The 20059-nt window shown below is 39.5% G+C and overlaps 1 protein-coding gene across 1 annotated transcript in view; it reads right to left on the minus strand.

The window, feature by feature from the left end:
- Nucleotides 1-20059, minus strand: part of hmcn1 (hemicentin 1) — a 245247-nt gene that overhangs the window by 119650 nt on the left and 105538 nt on the right. The window contains exons 18-24 of the mRNA XM_061883572.1: nt 17314-17441; nt 17068-17212; nt 13571-13683; nt 9876-10035; nt 6676-6841; nt 3201-3328; nt 1389-1640 (exon numbers count right to left, since the gene is read on the minus strand). Of these exons, the coding sequence (XP_061739556.1) occupies nt 1389-1640; nt 3201-3328; nt 6676-6841; nt 9876-10035; nt 13571-13683; nt 17068-17212; nt 17314-17441 (1092 nt within the window). The remainder of the gene's footprint in view (nt 1-1388; nt 1641-3200; nt 3329-6675; nt 6842-9875; nt 10036-13570; nt 13684-17067; nt 17213-17313; nt 17442-20059) is intronic.

Below are 20059 nucleotides of genomic sequence, written 5' to 3' on the forward strand. Positions count from 1 at the left end.
TCTGGATGATGTACCATTGACATTTATTTAATAGTTTACATGTATCTAAATATTTATTTGAATGTTATGTGTCCAGGGTAAGGAAATAAGAACATATTTTATTTGCAATGCTGACCTAGCAAAGAAGCAGCATTTACATGTGTTGAGGGGGGCGTGGCCTGCGGGCCTGCAGAGAGGCGGGGTGTGCCAGGATTGGGCTCAAAGTCAGCGACAGGTGCGTAGATGGCCCACCTGGGCCTTGTTATCTAATCCCCTGTTGCTCTGTATAAGCTGCAAACCGGGAGGAAAGACGTTGTTGGAATGGTAGCCAGAAAAAGACACGTACGGCGAGACGCCAGACTGAAAAGTCTATGTGAGCCTATTTTATTGTTCCAAAGACAGTTTTTATTCACATACAACCATGCAGGGATTGCTTTCCAGCAATTTATACTTGGACTTTTCAGTCCGGCGTCTCTCTGTACGTGTCTTTTTCTGGCTACCATTCCAACAACGTCTCTCCTCCAGGTTTGCTGCTTATACAGAGCGACAGGTGATTAGATAACAAGGCCAAGGTGGGCCGTCTACGCAACGGTCGCTGACTTCGAGGCAGGTCCTGGCACATCCCGCAGACCACTCCCCCTCCAGAACATGTTAGATGTGTTGAAGTATGATAACTCTCTCATCGCCTCTCATTTAACAAAAATAATTATGCTATAAATCTCTACAAATGCTCTTAATGTCCTGGTGTAAATGTGTTGGAACAATAATGAATGTTTAAGATGGGCAAACACATTTCAAACTTAAAACCTAAACAGAGAATGTCTGAAACTTGTGGAGGACATAACAGACAGAGGACAATAGAGAAACTTTTGGTGGTGTTTATTTCTGTAATTATTTAACTAATTATTACTATTAATAGTAATAACAAACCAGTACAGTAATTTGACGATTAACTCAGAGTGCTGTATGTGGTTTTACTGGCTTCCATGGTCTATTTTTTAAGTCTCTGTGGTATAAAATGATTAAAATATCAATATAGTGTTTTGTTTTCCAATCTTTCTGGCAAACATGTGCTTTTTGAGGTCAAGCTTATAAGGAACACAACAACTATTCATAACAAATTCCTAAAATCTCAAGTTGATTCAATATTATTAAAAAACAATACGCCTCAAAACATCAAAATGTTGGGCGCAACTTTGTAAAAAAAAAAAAAAAAAAAAAAATACTGCGAATTCAGGCCTTTTAGGCTGGGAAAAAAAACTCAAAATAAGATGGAACATTTGTGGAGGGATTGATTTTGGATTATCAAACTAAGGGATTATAATTGAGTTATAATAATACCAAATTGTATCCAAAATGCACTATAGTTCCAGCTCGGCAAGCATGGTCTTCTATGATTTGAAACCAACCTTGTACTAATAGTTGAACTTGAGCTTCATCTTTGCCTGCAATGTTGGATGCCGTACAAGTGTAGATTCCTTCATCACCTAGCCCCACTTGTCCCAAAATCAGACTACCATCTGGTGACACGGGAAACCTCCTGTCATCTTTCGTCCAGGCAAGGCTGGGCTTGGGTAACCCGTGTACTATACATAGGAGCTCGACAGGATGACCCATCTGGACCTTCACAACTTTGGGACCAGCTTGGATACTGGGGGGCACTAAAGAGCAGATGAGAGAAGCCAAGAACAAAACGTATTAGAGTCATCTGTCTAACCTTTTAAAGAAACTATTACTGGGACACCTGGCAAGGAGAAAACATGAAAAAGCCCTTTGCCACTCTAGGAAGACTTGATACAAGAATTTGAGGTGTGTCTGTGGGATCTAATTTAACACTAAGGCTGCATAGGCGTTGAGGTCAGCGCTTCAGGTTTTTCCACACCAAACACATTCAATCAAAATTTGATGGACCTAGCTTTGTCCAGTTAAAATGGAATAAAATACAGCTCTCCCCAAAGATTTATCACATGAACAGAAGTGTGTGGAGCTTAAGTCTTGTGAAGGAGATTTGGCACAACCCCAAGTTGATTGTTTATTTGATTATAAAGTGGATCCCAACAGTTTTGTCCGCATTAAGGGCCTACTGAAACCCACTACTACCGACCGCGCAGTCTGATAATTTATATATCAATGATGAAATATTAACATTGCAACACTTGCCAATATGGCCGGTTTAGTTTACTAAATTACAATTTTAAATTTCCCGCGGAGTTTCTTGTTGAAGACGTCGCGGAATGATGACGCGTGCGCGTGACGTCCCGGGGTTGCAGGGGACATATTAGCGCAGCACTATTTGCGGCTAAAAGTAGTGTCTTTTCATGCCGCAATTACACAGTATTCTGGACATCTGTGTTGCTGAATCTTTTGCAATTTGTTCAATTAATAATGGAGAAGTCAAAGTAGAAAGATGGAGGTGGGAAGCTTTAGCCTTTAGCCACACAAACACGGTGTTTCCTTGTTTAAAATTCCCGGAGGTGAAGCTTTACTATGGATCAGAAAGGTCAAGCGAACATGTTTCCCGGCCACATGTCAACCGGCAGGATTTAGTGAGAAAATTGTGGTAAAAAGTCACCTCTTTCCGGAGATCAGCTGAGCTTGCGCCGTCCATGGTGCTGCCGTCAACTTCCCTCAGAGACTGGCGTCAAGACACCCGTGGACAAACCCCTCCGACTATCAGGTACTATTTAATCTCACTAAAACACTAGCAACACAATAGAAAGAGAAGGGATTTCCCAGAATTATACTAGTAAATATGTCTAAAAACATCAGAGTCCGTCCCAATGCAATCGGCTTTTTTTTTTTTACTTATTTATTTATTAATTTTTTCTAGTCCTTCGCTATCAATATCATCTTCCACGAATCTTTTATCCTCGCTCAAATTAATGGGGAATTTGTTGTTTTCTCGGTCCGAATAGCTCTTGCTGCTGGATGCTCACATTATAAACAATGTGAGGACGTGAGGAGCCCTCACCCTTGTGACGTCATCGTCTGCGACTTCCGGTAAAGGCAAGGCTTTTTTATTAGCGACCAAAAGTTGCGAACTTTATCGTCGATGTTCTCTACTAAATCCTTTCAGCAAAAATATGGCAATATCGCGAAATGATCAAGTATGACACATAGAATGGACCTGCTATCCCCGTTTGAATAACAACATCTCATTTCAGTAGGCCTTTAAGCCTGACAAGGCATGCTACTATCTAAGAGAGTTCATTGTAACTCACCCAAAACTCTCAGGTCAATAAGTTGAGTCATATTGCCAGCAATGTTGGAGGCAACACACACATAAAGTCCACTGTCTGACACTTTGGTTTCTAGGATCTTCAATGAGCCTGAGGACAGCTGAGTGTGCCTGAAAGGAACACACACACAAACACATACACAGTTTATTCCTTTAAGGAGAACTGCAATTTTTGGGGGAATTTTGCCTATCATTTACAATCCTTATGTAAGACAAAAACACATATGTTTTTCTTTTTTTATGTATTCGAAATAAATGCAATAAAAAGGCCGCTTAAAATTGGAGTTCTTCAATGCAGTGCCTATAAATCCCTTAAAAAAACATCCAAATACCTCCATTGAGGTTAAATATACATGATGTAAGTATATATGAAATGTAGTAATGGACACATTTTTTTTTTATTGGTGCACAAAATGAACCGTGCATGAACATCACCGTGTTCAAAGAAGAAAACCAACACAGTGCATAAACTCACAACAAATTACACACCTGCAAATCAGTGTGACTTTTGCTGTTGTCGTATCCGTAATACGCCGATAGGGAGAAGTTTTTATTTACACGATGAGTGTTTTGACCTCCGCCGAATCCTTGAGCCCGACTCACCGAACTTCTAGGGTTCGATCAAACCCAGGTTAAGAACCACTGATCTAGATAAACTTCCACAAGCAGGGAAGCGAGGAAGCAGCTCACCATTCGATGCTGTCAACATTGGCACACACGCTAGTGATCACAGCGCCACTATAAATAGTTTGTCTACGTTAGCACTTACAAAACACAATATAACTAATACTTGGTTAATATTCAAGTCATAAAATGTAAATGGAGTATTGTTAGCACTTTTTGGATGTTTTTTTTATAGTTTTTTACGGGCAGAATAGAGGACCTCCCATTGGCTCCGTTTTAAGCAGAATTCTATTTACATTTACTTTCATAATAATTGTGAACGACAACATTACCAAAAAAGTGAGGTTCCCCTTTAAATGCAGTGCAATATTCACGGGAACTGTGTCTGTATTCTGCTATAGTACAAACCCTGTTTCCATATGAGTTGGGAATTTGTGTTAAATGTAAATATAAACGTAATACAATGATTTGCAAATCATTTTCAACCCATATGCAGTTGAATGCACTAAAAAGACAACATATTTGATGTTCAAACTGATAAAAAATTTTTTTTTGCAAATAAACATTACTTTTTATAATTTGATGCCAGCAACACGTGACAAAGAAGTTGGGAACGTTGGCAATAAATACTGATAAAGTTGAGGAATGCTCATCAAACACTTATATGGAACATCCCACAGGTGTGCAGGCTAATTGGGAACAGTTGGGTGCCATGATTGGGTATAAAAGCAGCTTCCATGAAATGCGAAGTAATTCACAAACAAGGATGGGGCGAGGGTCACCACTTTGTAAGCAAATTGTTGAACAGTTTTAGAGCAACATTTTTCAACGAGCTATTGCAAGGAATTTAGGGATTTTACCATCTACGGTCTGTAAAATCATGAAAAGGTTCAGAGAATCTGGAGAAATCACTGCTTGTAAGCGATTGTATTACGGACCTTTGATCCCTCAGGCGGTACTGCATCAAAAACGGACATCAGTGTGTAAAGGATATTATCACATGGGCTCAGGAACACTTCATAAAACCACTGTCAATAACTACAGTTGGTCGCTACATTTGTAAGTGCAAGTTTAAACTCTACTACAAACCCATTTATCAACAACACCCTGAAACGCCGCCGGCTTTGCTGGGCCCGAGCTCATCTAAGATGGACTGCTGCAAAGTGGAAAAGTGTTCTGTGGTCTAACGAGTCCACATTTCAAATTATATTTGGAAACAGAGGACGTGGTGTCCTCCAGAACAAAGAGGAAAATAACCATTTGGATTGTTATAGGCGCAAATTTCAAAAGCCGACATCTGTGATGGTATGGGGGTGTATTAGTGCCCAAGGCATGGGTAACTTACACATCTGTGAAGGCACCATTAATGCTGAAAGGTCCATACAGGTTTTGGAGCAACATATGTTGTCATCCAAGCAACGTTATCATGGATGCCCCTGCTTATTTCAGCACAACAATGCCAAACCACGTGTTACAACAGCGTGGCTTCGTAGTAAAAGAGTGCGGGTATTTTCCTGGCCCGCCTCCCATCGAAAATGTGTGGCGCATTATGAAGCGTAAAATACGACAGCAGAGACCCCGGACTGTTGAACGACTGAAGCTCTACATAAAACAAGAATGGGGAATAATTCCCCTTTCAAAGCTTCAACAATTAATTTCCTCAGTTCCCAAACGTTTATTGAGTGTTGTTAAAAGAAAAGGTGATGTAACACAGTGGTGAACATGCCCTTTCCCAACTACTTTGGCACGTGTTGCAGCCAAGAAATTCTAAGTTTATGAGTTTAAACATCAAATATCTTGTCATTGTAGTGCAATCAATTGAATATAGGTTGACAATGATTTGCAAATCATTGTATTCCGTTTATATTTACATCCAACACATAAAAAACAATTTCAGTTATATTGTCTATTACCGGTAGTTCACATTGTTTACCAGGGATAAATAACAACATTGTTTTGGGGGCCACATTTCCAGAAAGCTAAGGCCAGATTTCTCCCTTTACTCTTAGTCCTATTTTGTACACTATATTCCAGAAGACCCAGTGTCCTCTACAGTGGGCATTTGATTTTATTGTATTTATTTTGTCAGAATTAAACATTTTTAAAGGCCTTTGGCAAAAAAGTCACAAATGATTCAAATGGCCACCAATTGAATAGCCTATATGATAAAAAAGAGAGGACCTAAAATGGAACCTTAAGGAACACTACTTGGTAAAAATACAGAAGTTGAATATATGACTACTGACTAAATCTGAAGTAAACAAGCTACAAAAACAACTGAGTTACATAAAAAACATACTGAAAAAAAAGTGTAGCTGAAAAAATGAGAGGACTTAAAGCAGAGCTTTGAGCAATGCCTTTGTTATGTAAATCACAGGTTTGGACTAGTTAGTATTCTATGTTTGCTAGCAAGGTTAAAATTTCAATGCAAGGATCTGCCAATGTGTTTACGGTGGTCCAAGTTCCTCTATTCATCAGGAGCACTCTAGTGTTTTTAGGAATCTGGTGCCAAAATATTGTCTCCCAAGTTTTGAACTGGACTCAGGGGCCCAGATTTGGTCCCTGGGCCGCCAGTTAAATAGCCCTGTTTTACACTATATACCATACATTCTAGTTATTACATTGAAATTCTGCAACAGTATTTTGCCACATTTCTCTACATCACTGTACCTGATGCTTATATTCTATACATAAGTCAGAAAGTTATTAAATTGCAGTGACAATACAGGTTTCTATCCAAATATGTCTAATGTATTAGCAGTACACAAGGAGGTTTAAAATGTTCTGGAGAAAACGTTAATATTGTGTGTGTGGTTTGTTTTTGTAAGCTTTACCTTGGAGAGTAAGGGGAGATGAGCCTTTTTTCCTTGGCCCAGGTAATAGTGGGTGGTGGCACACTTTGGACCTTACATGGTAAAATAGCATCCTCACCCTGAATCACTGACATTCTTGACTGCTCTGTGGAGCTGCCGGCACTTCCAACATTGGACCTCGGGCGGACTAAAAATGTAGAAAACAAAAAGACAGATCTGTCAATACATTGGCACAAATATGGGCATTTTGTATGTAGTTATTACAAAGGTTACAAGGCTTGTATCTCTTAAATTAGAAAAATAACGAGCGCAATCTATTTAGCGCGTAGCTATAAAACTAAATTGTTTTGAAGGCTGAGACCTAGCATCTGCAGTAGGCATTTGATTTTTGTCTATTAATTTTGTCAGCTACAGAATTCAGAAAAAAATAGCCAACGAGTTCAACGAGAGCACTCTACATTTTTAAGGATCTACTGCAAATAAACTAATTCTAGTGTTTCTAGGAATTGGATGCAAAAATGTTTGTCTTTTTTAAAGTTTTTTTATTAACTTAACTGGTCTGGTGTCGTTCCTGGGCCGATTAGCATGTCTGCCTTCATGTATAATCGGAATATATACTGAGATGAGGAGACAAAAATTATTTCATTTACTGATGACAATGCGATTTACCAAGACTGAAGTTTTTTGTGGCCCCTGGTTTTGTGTCAATGTTTAGCACTACATATGACCAATCTAAGTCTATGTTTAAGTCAAAGTTGAATACTTTGATCATATATTTAGCACTTTTGAAAGGTTTGTGTAAACTGGCACAGTTTAGCAAAAATGGCTGTGCCATGGTCATTGTGGCAAGACCTGTGCAATGATGACTAGAAAAAATCTTTCGTGCTTGCGTCACCATATGAGAACGTCAGAAATATACATATTTTCGATCTGACAATTCCATCTTTAAGCTGTTCGATCATAGGTAGGTAGGTAGGTAGGTAGGTAGGTAGGTAGGTCTTTATTGTCATTGCAACAAGTACAACGAAACTTTGTTTTCAGCACAAACCTGTTCAAGATTAGACAAACAAACAGTGTACAGGGTTACAGAACAAGAACGCTGATGGGTCGCCATAAGGCGCCCCGTAAAAGATGGGAAAAAGGTAAACGCTGGGGAAGGATGAGTAAAAAAATACAATCCAGAATGGGCTCCTAAGGGGGCCCAGTTCGGAGTGAGGAAAAACCTCCATAGCAAAGCACATATACATATTACAACATACATCTCGAGATATCTAGCAACAGAGGGAAGGTCGTTCAAGGTCATGGTGGTAGGCCGCAGCTCTCAGGCGCTGACCATCCATTCATCACCCCTACGGGATTTGCGTCGAGGGCGTTGGATTGGGGGACAGGAGGGTGTATGTGTGGCATATATTTTTTTGTGCATGTGTGTGTGTGTGTGTATAAGCCCATAGTGTGTCTCTGTTCTGCGGCCTTGATGTATTTGCCGTCGCTAGTCCAAAGTTCACAGCAACAGGTGTGTCCATGAGAGACAAAAAAGGGAGTTTGTTGTGTCTTCCTGCAGTGATCTTCGGGAGAGTCTCGAAGCCAGGGAAAAAATCCAAGTTAAAATGATTTGTATGCGAGTGAATATAAAATTTGCTTTTCACTCTAAAATTGTCGATGACTGGTCCTCAAAAACTGTGGGGTAGACAGTCCGATGTAATCCACAGTTCTTCCCGCATCCTCCAATCATTTGTGGCAGCTTCGGGGTACTTTGAAGACTGCCAGCAACTTCCAATTTGTCGACAAACCAGAGCAACGCTTACTCCAATCAGCAGGTGTCCTGTTGTCATAATTCCGAATAGGTGGATATTTTCACGTCTTGACAGAAAAGGGTCGCCAGGCACGCGGCCCTCCTTCTTCTCCCAAGAGTCCGTCGTGTGTCCAGCAACAACCGCTTCGTCACAACAGCAGGTTCCCCCAAACCCAAGATCTTGTCAATTTTGTTGAGGCCAGTTAAACAGTTCCAATGTTTAGATTTGGAGAGCAGTGCAAAAAGAGGCAACAAGAAAGTTAAGACAAAACAAAACAAAGAAGCAAGCAGGAGAGATAAGGGAGAGGAAAGGGTATCGTCCACCCTCGGTGAGTGCCAGAGAGAAAGAAAGTACTTATTTGGAGGCACCAAACACCGAAACAAATCAATATATTTTTTACATGAAAAAACTTCTTGCATCACTCAATTTTTGTTTGCGTCTGGATCATTACAGCGCATCATTGCAGTTTGTGCCGACGTCTCACAAAGTGCACCTTTGGCGTGCTACAATGTTGTGTCCTTGTGTAGATTACATTGGAGGAGCTGCTATATTGCCAAGAAAAGGTGGCACAGACTATAGTTGTGTGCTGCATGATTTACAACATAACAAAACATTATGATATGGACCGTGATGCCATGAATGACTAAAAAATCTCATTTAAACACCACTTTTAAAAAATGTATCACTTGTGCATGCAATCTTTGTAGATCACCCACAACACGCCTACTAATAGTAGGCAATGTGCAATTTTATAGTTTGCACATACTATTTTTTAGAACTTATTTGGAATACTAGTATATCAGGCACATAATATTAAATCCGCCCACTTGCAATAAACTATAAAATAAAATCATTAAATAAAATATCTCTATGTATTTTTTCATTAACCATGAACATAAATGTATAATAAACAAATGGTTGATGAATATTGGTTGGATCATAGAAACAGTACCACCTGACTTAGTATTTAGATGCAACACTAACAGTAACTACTGTATTTACAAAAAGCCGTCAATCTCCAATTATATTCTCTCCTGAGAACCAGTGTCCTCCTCAGTGGAGATTGGTGCTATACATTACAGGGCTGTATTTTTCCAAAATTATACCATCTGAAAAAAATAAATGTACCAAAAACTATTGTTTACTACAGAGGACGTTGCCTCCCAGAAGTTACATAGCAAACATGTACAGTTGCACTCAAAATTATTCAACCCTAATTGAAAATGCTGTATTTTCTATAATGCTGTGCTTTATTTTAAAACCTGTAATATTTTTCTCTTCCGAAATGACCTCCTGCGACTACATTTGAGAAAAAAACATTACTTAGGAATGTGTGTTGAATATATTGGAAAATTATTTCATGAATGTGAAAATTTATGTTGCAGTGTTCCTTTTATGAGTACTGATATTTGCAAACTTGAGCATTACCATAGACAGTGAGCTGAACTTTTCTCGATGTGTGGCCGGCATCATTGGCAGCTGTGCAGAGGAACTCTCCTGTCTCATTTCCAGAGGGCGAGGCGATGAGCAGGCTGCCTTCAGAGTCCAGGGAGAAAGCCGGACCACCCAAGTAAACAAGCTCCCCACCCTTCAAAACAAATTGCAACACGATGAATGGAAGCGGTCACGGCTCAATTCATTAGACTCGCCTTTTACTCGAGAGGAAAGGCTGAGCTATCTGAACCTGAAATGTGGCACACTATTATTTATTGAGTTATTAATTTTCCATTGGAGTTTTAGGGTCACGAGATAAAGCTGGAGCCTATACCAGCTGACTCACCTGCCAAACACATAGAGTGGGGCAAAAAAGTATTTAGCCAGCCACCGATTGTGCATGATGTTTCCTCCCCAATGCTTCACAGTAAGTATGGTGTTCTTGGGATGCAACTCAGTATTCTTTTCCTCAAATCACGACGAGTTGAGTTTATACCAAAATGGATACATGGATGATACAGCAGAGGATTGGGAGAATGTCATGTGGTCAGATGAAACCAAAATATAACTTTTTGGTATAAACTCAACTTGTTGTGTTTGGAGGAAGAATAATACTGAGTTTCATCCCAAGAACACCATACCTACTGTGTGTGAAGCATGGGGGTGGAAACATCATGCTTTGGGGCTGTTTTTCTGCTAAGGGGACAGGATGATTGATCCGTGTTAAGGAAAGAATGAATGGGGCCATGTATCGGGAGATTTTGAGCCAAAACCTCCCTTCATTAGTGAGAGCTTTGAATGGTTGACCAAATACTTATTTTCCACCATAATTTACAAATACTTTTTTAAAAATTCCTTCAATGTGAATTCCTGGACTTTTTTTTCAATTTCTGTCTCTCACAGTTGAAGTGTACCTATGATGAAAATTACAGACCTCTGTCATAATCGGTAGCTGACTAAATACTTTTTTGCCCCACTGTATAGACAAGCAATCGTTCAGACTACTATGTACAAGTTGGAGTCTCCAAATAACCCAGCATGCATGTTTTAGACTGTGGGGGAAAATTGAGGTACCCACACAAGAATGGGAAGAACATGCAAACAGTGCATCATGTGTAGTTGCTTTTTTGCCATGTGCTGGATTGTGGGACAGAAGTTGACTTTCACAGCAATACTTTTACAATTCAGTACTTCCTCCAAACACGACGAGTTGAGTTTATACCAAAATGGATACATGGATGATACAGCAGAGGATTGGGAGAATATAATGTTCTCAGATGAAACCAAAATATTACTTTTAGGTAGAAACTCAACTCGTCGTGTTTGTAGGAAGAAGAATACTGAGTTGCATCCCACGAACACCACACCTACTGTGAAGCATGGGGGTGGAAACATCAAGCTTTGGGGCTGTTTTTCTGCTAAGGGGACAGGACGATTGATCCGTGTTAAGGAAAGAATGAATGGGGCCATGTATCGTGAGATTTTGAGCCAAAACCTCCTTCCATTAGTGAGAGCTTTGAATGGTTGACCAAATACCTATTTTCCACCATAATTTAAAAATAAATTATTTAAAATTCCTGCAATGTAAATTCCTGTTTTTTTCACATTCTGTCTCTCACAGTTGAAATGTACCTATGATGAAAATTACAGACCTCTGTCATCATTTTAAGTGGGATAACTTGCACAATCGGTGGCTGACTAAGTACTTTTTTGCCCCACTGTATGTATGTATATATATATATATATATATATATGTAGGTGTGGGAAAAATCACAAGACTACTTCATCTCTACAGAACTGTTTCCCTCAATCATCAGGAGATTTTCTATCTCCTGATGATTGGTTTCATATATATATATATGAAATGTATCCCTCTGTATTTGTATTTATTTATTTATTTTATTTTGATTCACTTTTCTGGGATTTATTTTGATTTGTAAAGCACTATTTTTATTCCAGGTCTGTTTATACCTTTAATATCCATAAGTACATTTCATTCTTACTTATTTGAGTGTGTTTTTTTCTGCATTGTCAAAATGATATTGAACTACAACCTTTTGAGGTCACTGTCAAAGAATGGGGATACGACACCTTATATAGAATGTTTACAATAAAACACAATAACAACAACATTATAGCCAACATTTCAGAAAACAATAATTCCCACTAATAGTGTAAAATTTAAATTTTAATTAGTCTGAACTACATTTTATTTTATAACAGCAACCATTGATTGTTTCCTTTGTAAAAAGAACTATAAAAACTATAATAATTATCCAGTTTTTTGAATGGCTCTTTCGAAGAAACCGCTCCCAAAAATCTGGCTACCTTAACAGAGCCATAAATCCCATTTCTATATCTGCTCCCAGGACAATACCAATATCGCTAATACTTGGTTAATATGCAGGTCAGGACATGTAAATGAAGTATTGTTGGTGTTTTTTGGAAGTTTTTTTAAAGAGCTTCATGGACAGGATAGATTAACCCCATTAGCTGCTTTGTTAACTGTGTAGTACAAGCTGAATATTACAAATTAGAATGCTTAAAAAAAACAAACATATATGTTCTTGTCTTACATAGTGATTGTGATTGATGTGCAAAAAAAAACAAATTAAGTGCAGATCCCCTTTAATTATTTAGAGGTGTGCCTTCAGTAGTATGAATCAGTTGCATTAATACGTGTGGATTAATGTTGATAAAATACACAACTAGCTGTACAGTAGCAATAGTCATGTCCTAATACTGGTTGGAAGTAATCTGAGGTTTCCTGACTGACTCATAAAACAATTCATATGTGAGACCTTCTGTCCTCTCTAAGAATGTAGAGCATTCAACATTAGTCTTACTATTGGCCTGGGCTTTTATGTGTAGCTTGCTTGTTCTCCAATTGCTTTTTTAGACTTGTATTAGAGTTTGTTGCCTTCGGAATCATACATGCCTTCACAAAGCATGTTAGTGTGAATGGTTTTCTGTCTCACTCGTTTGTTGTCTGTCAATCACAGTGACACAAAGAGACCAGGGTGTACCCCGTCTCAGTTGTTATAAGTTTCATAGTGATAATACCATATAGACCAGTCCTGCAAACCGCCCCGGGTTCGATCCTGCGACCACACATACCAACTAATGAGAGTTGATCAGTGCGAGCCAGCACAGTAGGCTGTCAAACCACGACTTAAGGTTCTATCCCCCAGCTAAGATACCTGGCTGTCATGAGGGCAGTTCTCCTGCTTTTTTTCCTCTTGTGTCTGTAAGTCTCCTACCCCGTCGTTAGTAGCAGGTGTGCTGCCAGTCATCCAAGCCCACCCGTTGCTAATCAACCACCAGACTTAAACCCTGGATCCCCACTCAGCCAGTGCCAGTTTGTCCGTTGCCTGCGGTAGAATCCAGCCCGAGCTCACTTACTCTGACTTTTGCCCTGAACCCTTTGTAATTCCTGTTTTTTGTATTTCCTCAGGTGGAGGACAGACTTCTGACCCGGTTTTCCTAGGGCTGATCTTTCGTTACTACTGATTTATTTTCTCCAGAGATTTTTGGTTATTAAATAGAGATTTTTTTACTGATCTGCATTTGGATAATTTTTTTTTGAGGCCACAACACGGGCCTCCTTTAACATAAACAATCCCTGTGACTCTGGCCTAATAAAGCGGTGTAGAAAAACACAAAATGATAGATGGTAATCCAATACAGACCTTAGACCAGGTGATCTCGGGTGTAGGTACCCCACTGGCACGGCAGGGCAGAGATATGGGCGTCTCTTCAATAGTGCTGAACACTTGAGGGCCGTGCTGAAAGGTCGGAATCACTGAAAGCAAAACAGAAGGGAAGTCATTGTTATGTTTGGGAACCACTTACAGTATCTTAACCTTTATGGAATTATCCATTCGATGATATTGGTAAAGAAAATACATATTTCATTTATCTACACCTTGCTACACTCCCATTAAGCACAACCTGTTTTATTTTTCTACAGAAATGGAATGCAATTCTGCAGACTCTCAAGTAATCATTATCATAAAGTTATGAAGCCTCAAAAAGAAGGAAAAAAAGAGTCTATCTCCAAAACACAAAGCAAACAGCTGGGGTTGTCAAAGCAGTGATGCAATTACCGACATTATTACGGTGTCAGTGCCAGCAAGCAAAAATCTGGAACTACTCCTGATTGCGTTGTGGATTTTATTAATTACACAACTATGGGCTTTGTAGCTGAGCAATGAAAAAGTACTGCATAGTACACTTTGTAGAGGATTAATTATGTTAGACATTTGTTAGTGCTTTCTGCAAGTTTACTCAGGCCACTCGAAAGGACATATGTATACATTAATAATAACACAAAGTAAATATGGATGAATGAATTGAAAATAATATACTGTCATTGATGTGGAATTATCATTCATCCTTAAATTACTGTATTTTTTCTCTTGCAAAAATTGGCCTTGAAAAGTTTTGCTGAAACAAATTTGTGGGCAAAGACCTTACTTTCGTAGCAGTTGCAATTAAACAAGTCAATGCCAGATATTTACAGTCAAAATAAAATCATTTGTTAGCTTTTATCACAATGTGAATGTGTGACTGTGGAGGGGGGCGTGGCCTGCAGGCCTGCAGTGAGGCGGGGTGTGCCAGGACCGGCTTCGAAGTCAGCGACCGGTGCGTAGATGGTCCACCTGGGCCTTGTTATCCAATCACCTGTCGCTGTGTATAAGCAGCAAACCGGGAAGAGAGACGCTGTTGGAGTGGAACCAGAAAAAGACACGTACAGAGAGACTGAAAAGTCCAAGTATATATTGGTGGAAAGCAATCCCTGCATGGTTGCATGCGAATAAAAACTGTCTTTGGAACCATGAAACAGGCTCGACTGGAGATGCTTGGTGGTCAGGACGACCCACTTGAAGGCAACTTCCACAGTGACCTATTATAATAAAGTTAAAGAGCCAACGATTGTCTCACACACACACTAGGTGTGGTGAGATTATCCTCTGCATTTGACCCATCACCCTCACCCCCTGGAGGTGAGAGGAACAGTGAGCAGCAGAGGTGGCCACGCCCGAGAATAATTTTGGTGATTTAATCACCAATTCCAACCCTTGATGCTGAGTGCCAAGCTGGGAGGTAATGGGTCACATTTTTAGAGTCTTTAGTATGACTCGGCCGGGGTTGAACTCACGACCTTCCGATATCAGGGCAGACCCTTATGTGCTATATTTTATAGAAGGTATCTAGGCTCTATTTCTAGGGATGGGCATCGTTTACATTTAAATTGATACCATACCGACTCTTGGCACCTGGAAATTGATACCCATACTCAACGGTACCAATTTTCTGTACTTTTGTGTGTTAAAATGTGTCGTGTATTATTACATTTAATATTTAACACTGATCTCTGCTTTCCAGTTCTTATCCCTTGTTTTTAGGTTTGTGTCTCATTGCAAGTACTGTACTGTATTGTATTGTATTATTTAATATAGACTTTGCATGCAGTTGCAATTCCAAAACATTAGATGGCATCAGCACAGTGGTGTGCCTTCAGGGCCAGCAAGGCCTTCTCAGCTCGCCTAACATAACCAGAAATCATGATCGTAATTAAAGATAAAAGTAATTTTGAATTTACTTTCCCTAAATACCTAAAAGTATTCATATCCTCCCATCCATCCATCCATCTATCCAATTTCTACCGCTTGTCCCTTTCGGGGTCGCGGGGGTTCGCTGGAGCCTATCTCAGCTACATTCGGGCGGAAGCTGGGGTAGACAGACAACATTCACACTCACTTTCACACACTCAGGACCATTTAGTGTTGCCAATCAACCTATCACCAGGTGCTCTTCATGTCATATTATGCGCTTTCCGGTGCTGTTGTTTCTAATTTAGAGTTTATATCCAATCAGAATTCAGCTAGCTTATGTTGCCATGCTGTACGACATCTGCCCGGGGCCTTCAGAATCAAAAATTCAGGCATCCGTGCACTGTAAGTGAACAGACATAAACAGTTGATGGACAGTTGCAATAGCCAATCAGATCACCAGTTGTTGTCAGTAAGGCCTTTTAGATGGCCTCACGTTGAACGTGACATTTACGCGCCATGTGATTGGATACTCATCGCAACCGTTAGTGGATATATTTGAGAACACACATAGTTGATAGACAGTTAAGAAAGCCAATCAGATCACAAGTTGTTGACAGTAGCCTCTCTAGGTAGCCCGATGTTAACAAGACTGTGATTGGATACTCACTTGTCATTCCAGAGTAAGTATCCAATCACAAATTGCAATTTAGCAGGAAGCGGGAAGTGTTGACCAACAAAGAAGGTAAACAAAACGTTGATTATGTGGCAAATATACAGTACATTTGCAAGGCCATTTTCAAGAAGGACATTTAAAGAGAAACTACATCTTGTCAGACAATGTTGGTGATGAAATGGGGAAATGCTCGCCTATTCCACTCGAATCAACCGACTACGAGGGGCTATACAGCGTCGAATTGGTTCTCAAATTGTGAGTTCAAATATTTAATTTCTTTATTTTTTCATGTTTTTTTGCAATTTTAATTTTGAAAGTACCACATAAGATGTTTTAATTGCTGATGCAGGTTTATTGATTTTTAAATGTGCCAGAAAATAACCCGTTTTGTGCACTGTTGGTTGTGATTCAATGCCTAGTGCGGCAATGTGTTCCTGTATAGTATTTCTTCAGCAACGGTCATGTGGGGGCATAAATTATGGTAACTTGAGAGGTAATCATTGAAGTCGGACATGACTGAAAGTCTAAGTGGGAAACGCACGGCCTGCCACTGTATTAGCGTATAGAAAATAGTGTGTTGCCTTAGTCAGGAAATTGTCTTTGCCATTTTGTTGAATGTGCCACTGTAAGTATTGTACAAACTAGCTGTTTGATAGAAGTGTGAATCTTAGTTGTAGTTTTGATGACCAAAGCTGGCACATTGTATTTAACTTTTTAGCATTACTGTACTTTTAAACACATTCTGAGTACTTGACTGCTTGTTTACAGGCCAAGTGCTTTAACCGGCATTGAGTTTTCCACCAGATGTGAAGTCAAATGCAACAATAATATCAAAATATGGCACTGTTTGATTTTACGTAAATGGTACACGGTAGTACCGACAAACTTCGGTTGGCACCTATGAAAGTACCGAATTTGGTACCCATCTCTATTTCTTTTACACAAGTATGAGTACCATAGACGTTGACGAGTGTAGTGTGGTTTGCAGCTCCAACGACGTTCTCAGCCAAGCAGGTGTAGTCACCAGCGTCATCCAGCTTAACTCTCTCAATGTGCAGACTCCCATCTCTCCTCACAGTCACATATTCATCTGAGGTTAACTGAAAAAGAAAAAGATGTATAAGCCTGCATTAAAATCATATTGAAGCACATGCACATAACGCTAACACTTCTTTTAATGTATAAATTGTTGTGTGCTTACAAGACCATAGTTGTGCAGCCATTGTCTCTCAGGCAGTGGATTTCCAGCCAACAGCACACAGGGTAACGTCACCTGCTGGTCCTCTATCACATTGATCACAGCTGGACTCATTGCTATGATAGGCGACACTGCAGACAAAATTTGATTTATAAATTATATATTTATAAAATCAGATTATATTTACTCAGTTGTTGTTTTTTTTTCAAAATATAAACGTTTTTTGCATCAAACCATATATATATATATATATATATATATATATATATATATATATATATATATATATATATATATATATATATATATATATATATATATACTGTACACATGGGCAGCACGGCGGGGGAGGGGTTAGTGCGTATGCCTCACAATACGAAGGTGCTGAGTAGTCCTGAGTGGAGTTTGCATGTCCTCCCCGTGACTGCGTGGGTTCTCTCGGGGTACTCCGGCTTCCTCCCACTTCCGAAGACATGCACCTGGGGATAGGTTGATTGGCAACACTAAATGGGCCCTAGTGTGTGAATGTGAGTGTGAATGTTGTCTGTCTATCTGTGGTGGCCGACTTGTCCAGGGTGTACTCCGCCTTCCGCCCGATTGTAGCTGAGATAGGCTGCAGCGCCCCCCGTGACACCATATATATATATGTGTATTATATATATATATATATATATATATATATATATATATATATATATATATATATATATATATATATATATATAAATATATATATATAATATATATATATATATACATATAACTGCGATGAGGAGGCGTCTTGTCCAGGGTGTACACCACCTTCAGCCTGAAGGCAGCTGAGATAGGCACCAGCGCCCCCTGCGACTCCAAAGGGAATAAGCGGTAGAAAATGGATGGATGGATATACATATACATATACATATAGTCGACATTTCTGAGGTTTATCCATTATACAATGCTCAATACCGGGGTAGAGCCGAATATACAGGAAAAAACACAAGAGGCTATATCAAGATATAGCCTCTTGTGTTTTTTCCTGACCTAATGTGTATATATGTGTATATATATATATATATATATATATATATGTATGTAACTGTGATGAGATGGCGACTTGTCCAGGGTGTACACCGCCTTCTGCCCGAATGCAGCTGAGATAGGCACCAGCACCCCCCGGGACCCCTAAAGGGACAAGCAAAATGGATGGATGGATGCCTTGAAAAATTTGATTGTCAATCGCTTCCAAAGTGGACAGTCTTATTTCACAGAAGTGTGATTGGGCGTTCCCTTTATTTATTTTTTTTGGAGCAGCACATACATATACAGTACATATATTATATATATATATATATATATATATATATATATATATATATATATATATATATATATATATATATATATATATATATATATATATGTGTGTGTGTATATATATACATATATATATATTGTATATATATAGTGTGTGGGTTTACAGGTGAAAAAGTAATTGTTTGCAGCATATACAAAATACAAAGCAATACTATAAACATATGTACTATTTCAACATGTGATAGCATGAACACACACCAGCACATGCACTCAAACACACACAATTACATAAATGCAAACACACTATCCATTTGGAGATCAGATTTTTGGTTTGGCTGAGTTTATGCGAACAACAATGATGTAATTTGCGGAAGCTGCGATTTACAAAAGGGCGTTGGTTGGGAAAATGTGATGATTACCCTGGCAATTCCAACACACACACACAAGCGCACGCACACTTCGGCCAGTGATTCCCTTAATTCCAACACTCACACACAAACGCACGCACACTTCGGCCACTGATTCCCTTCAATCGACCACTCCGTCTTTCCATTATTGTCTGGAAAAAACCTACCCTACTTCTGCACGGAGTTGTCAGGAGTAAACTGGGCCAGTGAGGCAGTAAAATATGTAATATACAGGTATGTCATCGACTTTTTGACCTCTGACCTACATATTAGGGTTTTAAGGTGTTTTAGCAGCAGAAGCACAGTAAAACGGAAACAGTTGTTAAGAAGGTACATGTGTTCAAGCACTAATGAACATGCACGTGTCGGGCCTCAAAGCTGTACACAAAGAGTGCTCTTTGTTGTGAGACGATCTCTGAACCTTTTGGAGGGGGTTGTTTTTGGGGCTGCTCTGGTTGGTAGTCGCCCCGGGGATCAATGACTGTTTTAGTGTTGTAGTTATAGTCTCATGTCTGAATGGCCCTCGTGGGTGGGATGGGCTGCCTTATGTCCTGGGTGGCCATGGATTAAGGGCATCCATCCATCCATCCATTTTTCTACCGCTTATTCCCGTTTGGGGTCGCGCTGGCGCCTATCTCAGCTACAATCGGGCGGAAGGTGGGGTACACCCTGGACAAGTCGACACCTCATCGCAGGGCCAACACAGATAGACAGACAACATTCACACACTAGGGCCAATTTAGTGTTGCCAATCAACCTATCCCCAGGTGCATGTTTTTGGAGGTGGGAGAAAGCCGGAGTACCCGGAGGGAACCCATGCATTCACGGGGAGGACATGCAAACTCCACACAGAAAGATCCCGAGCCTGGGATTGAACCCAGGACTGCAGGACCTTCGTATTGTGAGGCAGAGGCACTAACCCCTCTGCCACTGTGAAGCCCTTTTATATATATATATATATATATATATATATATATATATATATATATATATATATATATATATATATATATATATCCATCCATCCATCCATTTTCTACCGCTTA

The sequence above is a fragment of the Nerophis ophidion genome, linkage group LG22, assembly GCF_033978795.1.
Source record: "Nerophis ophidion isolate RoL-2023_Sa linkage group LG22, RoL_Noph_v1.0, whole genome shotgun sequence".
In the NCBI taxonomy this organism is placed as follows: Eukaryota; Metazoa; Chordata; class Actinopteri; order Syngnathiformes; family Syngnathidae; genus Nerophis; species Nerophis ophidion.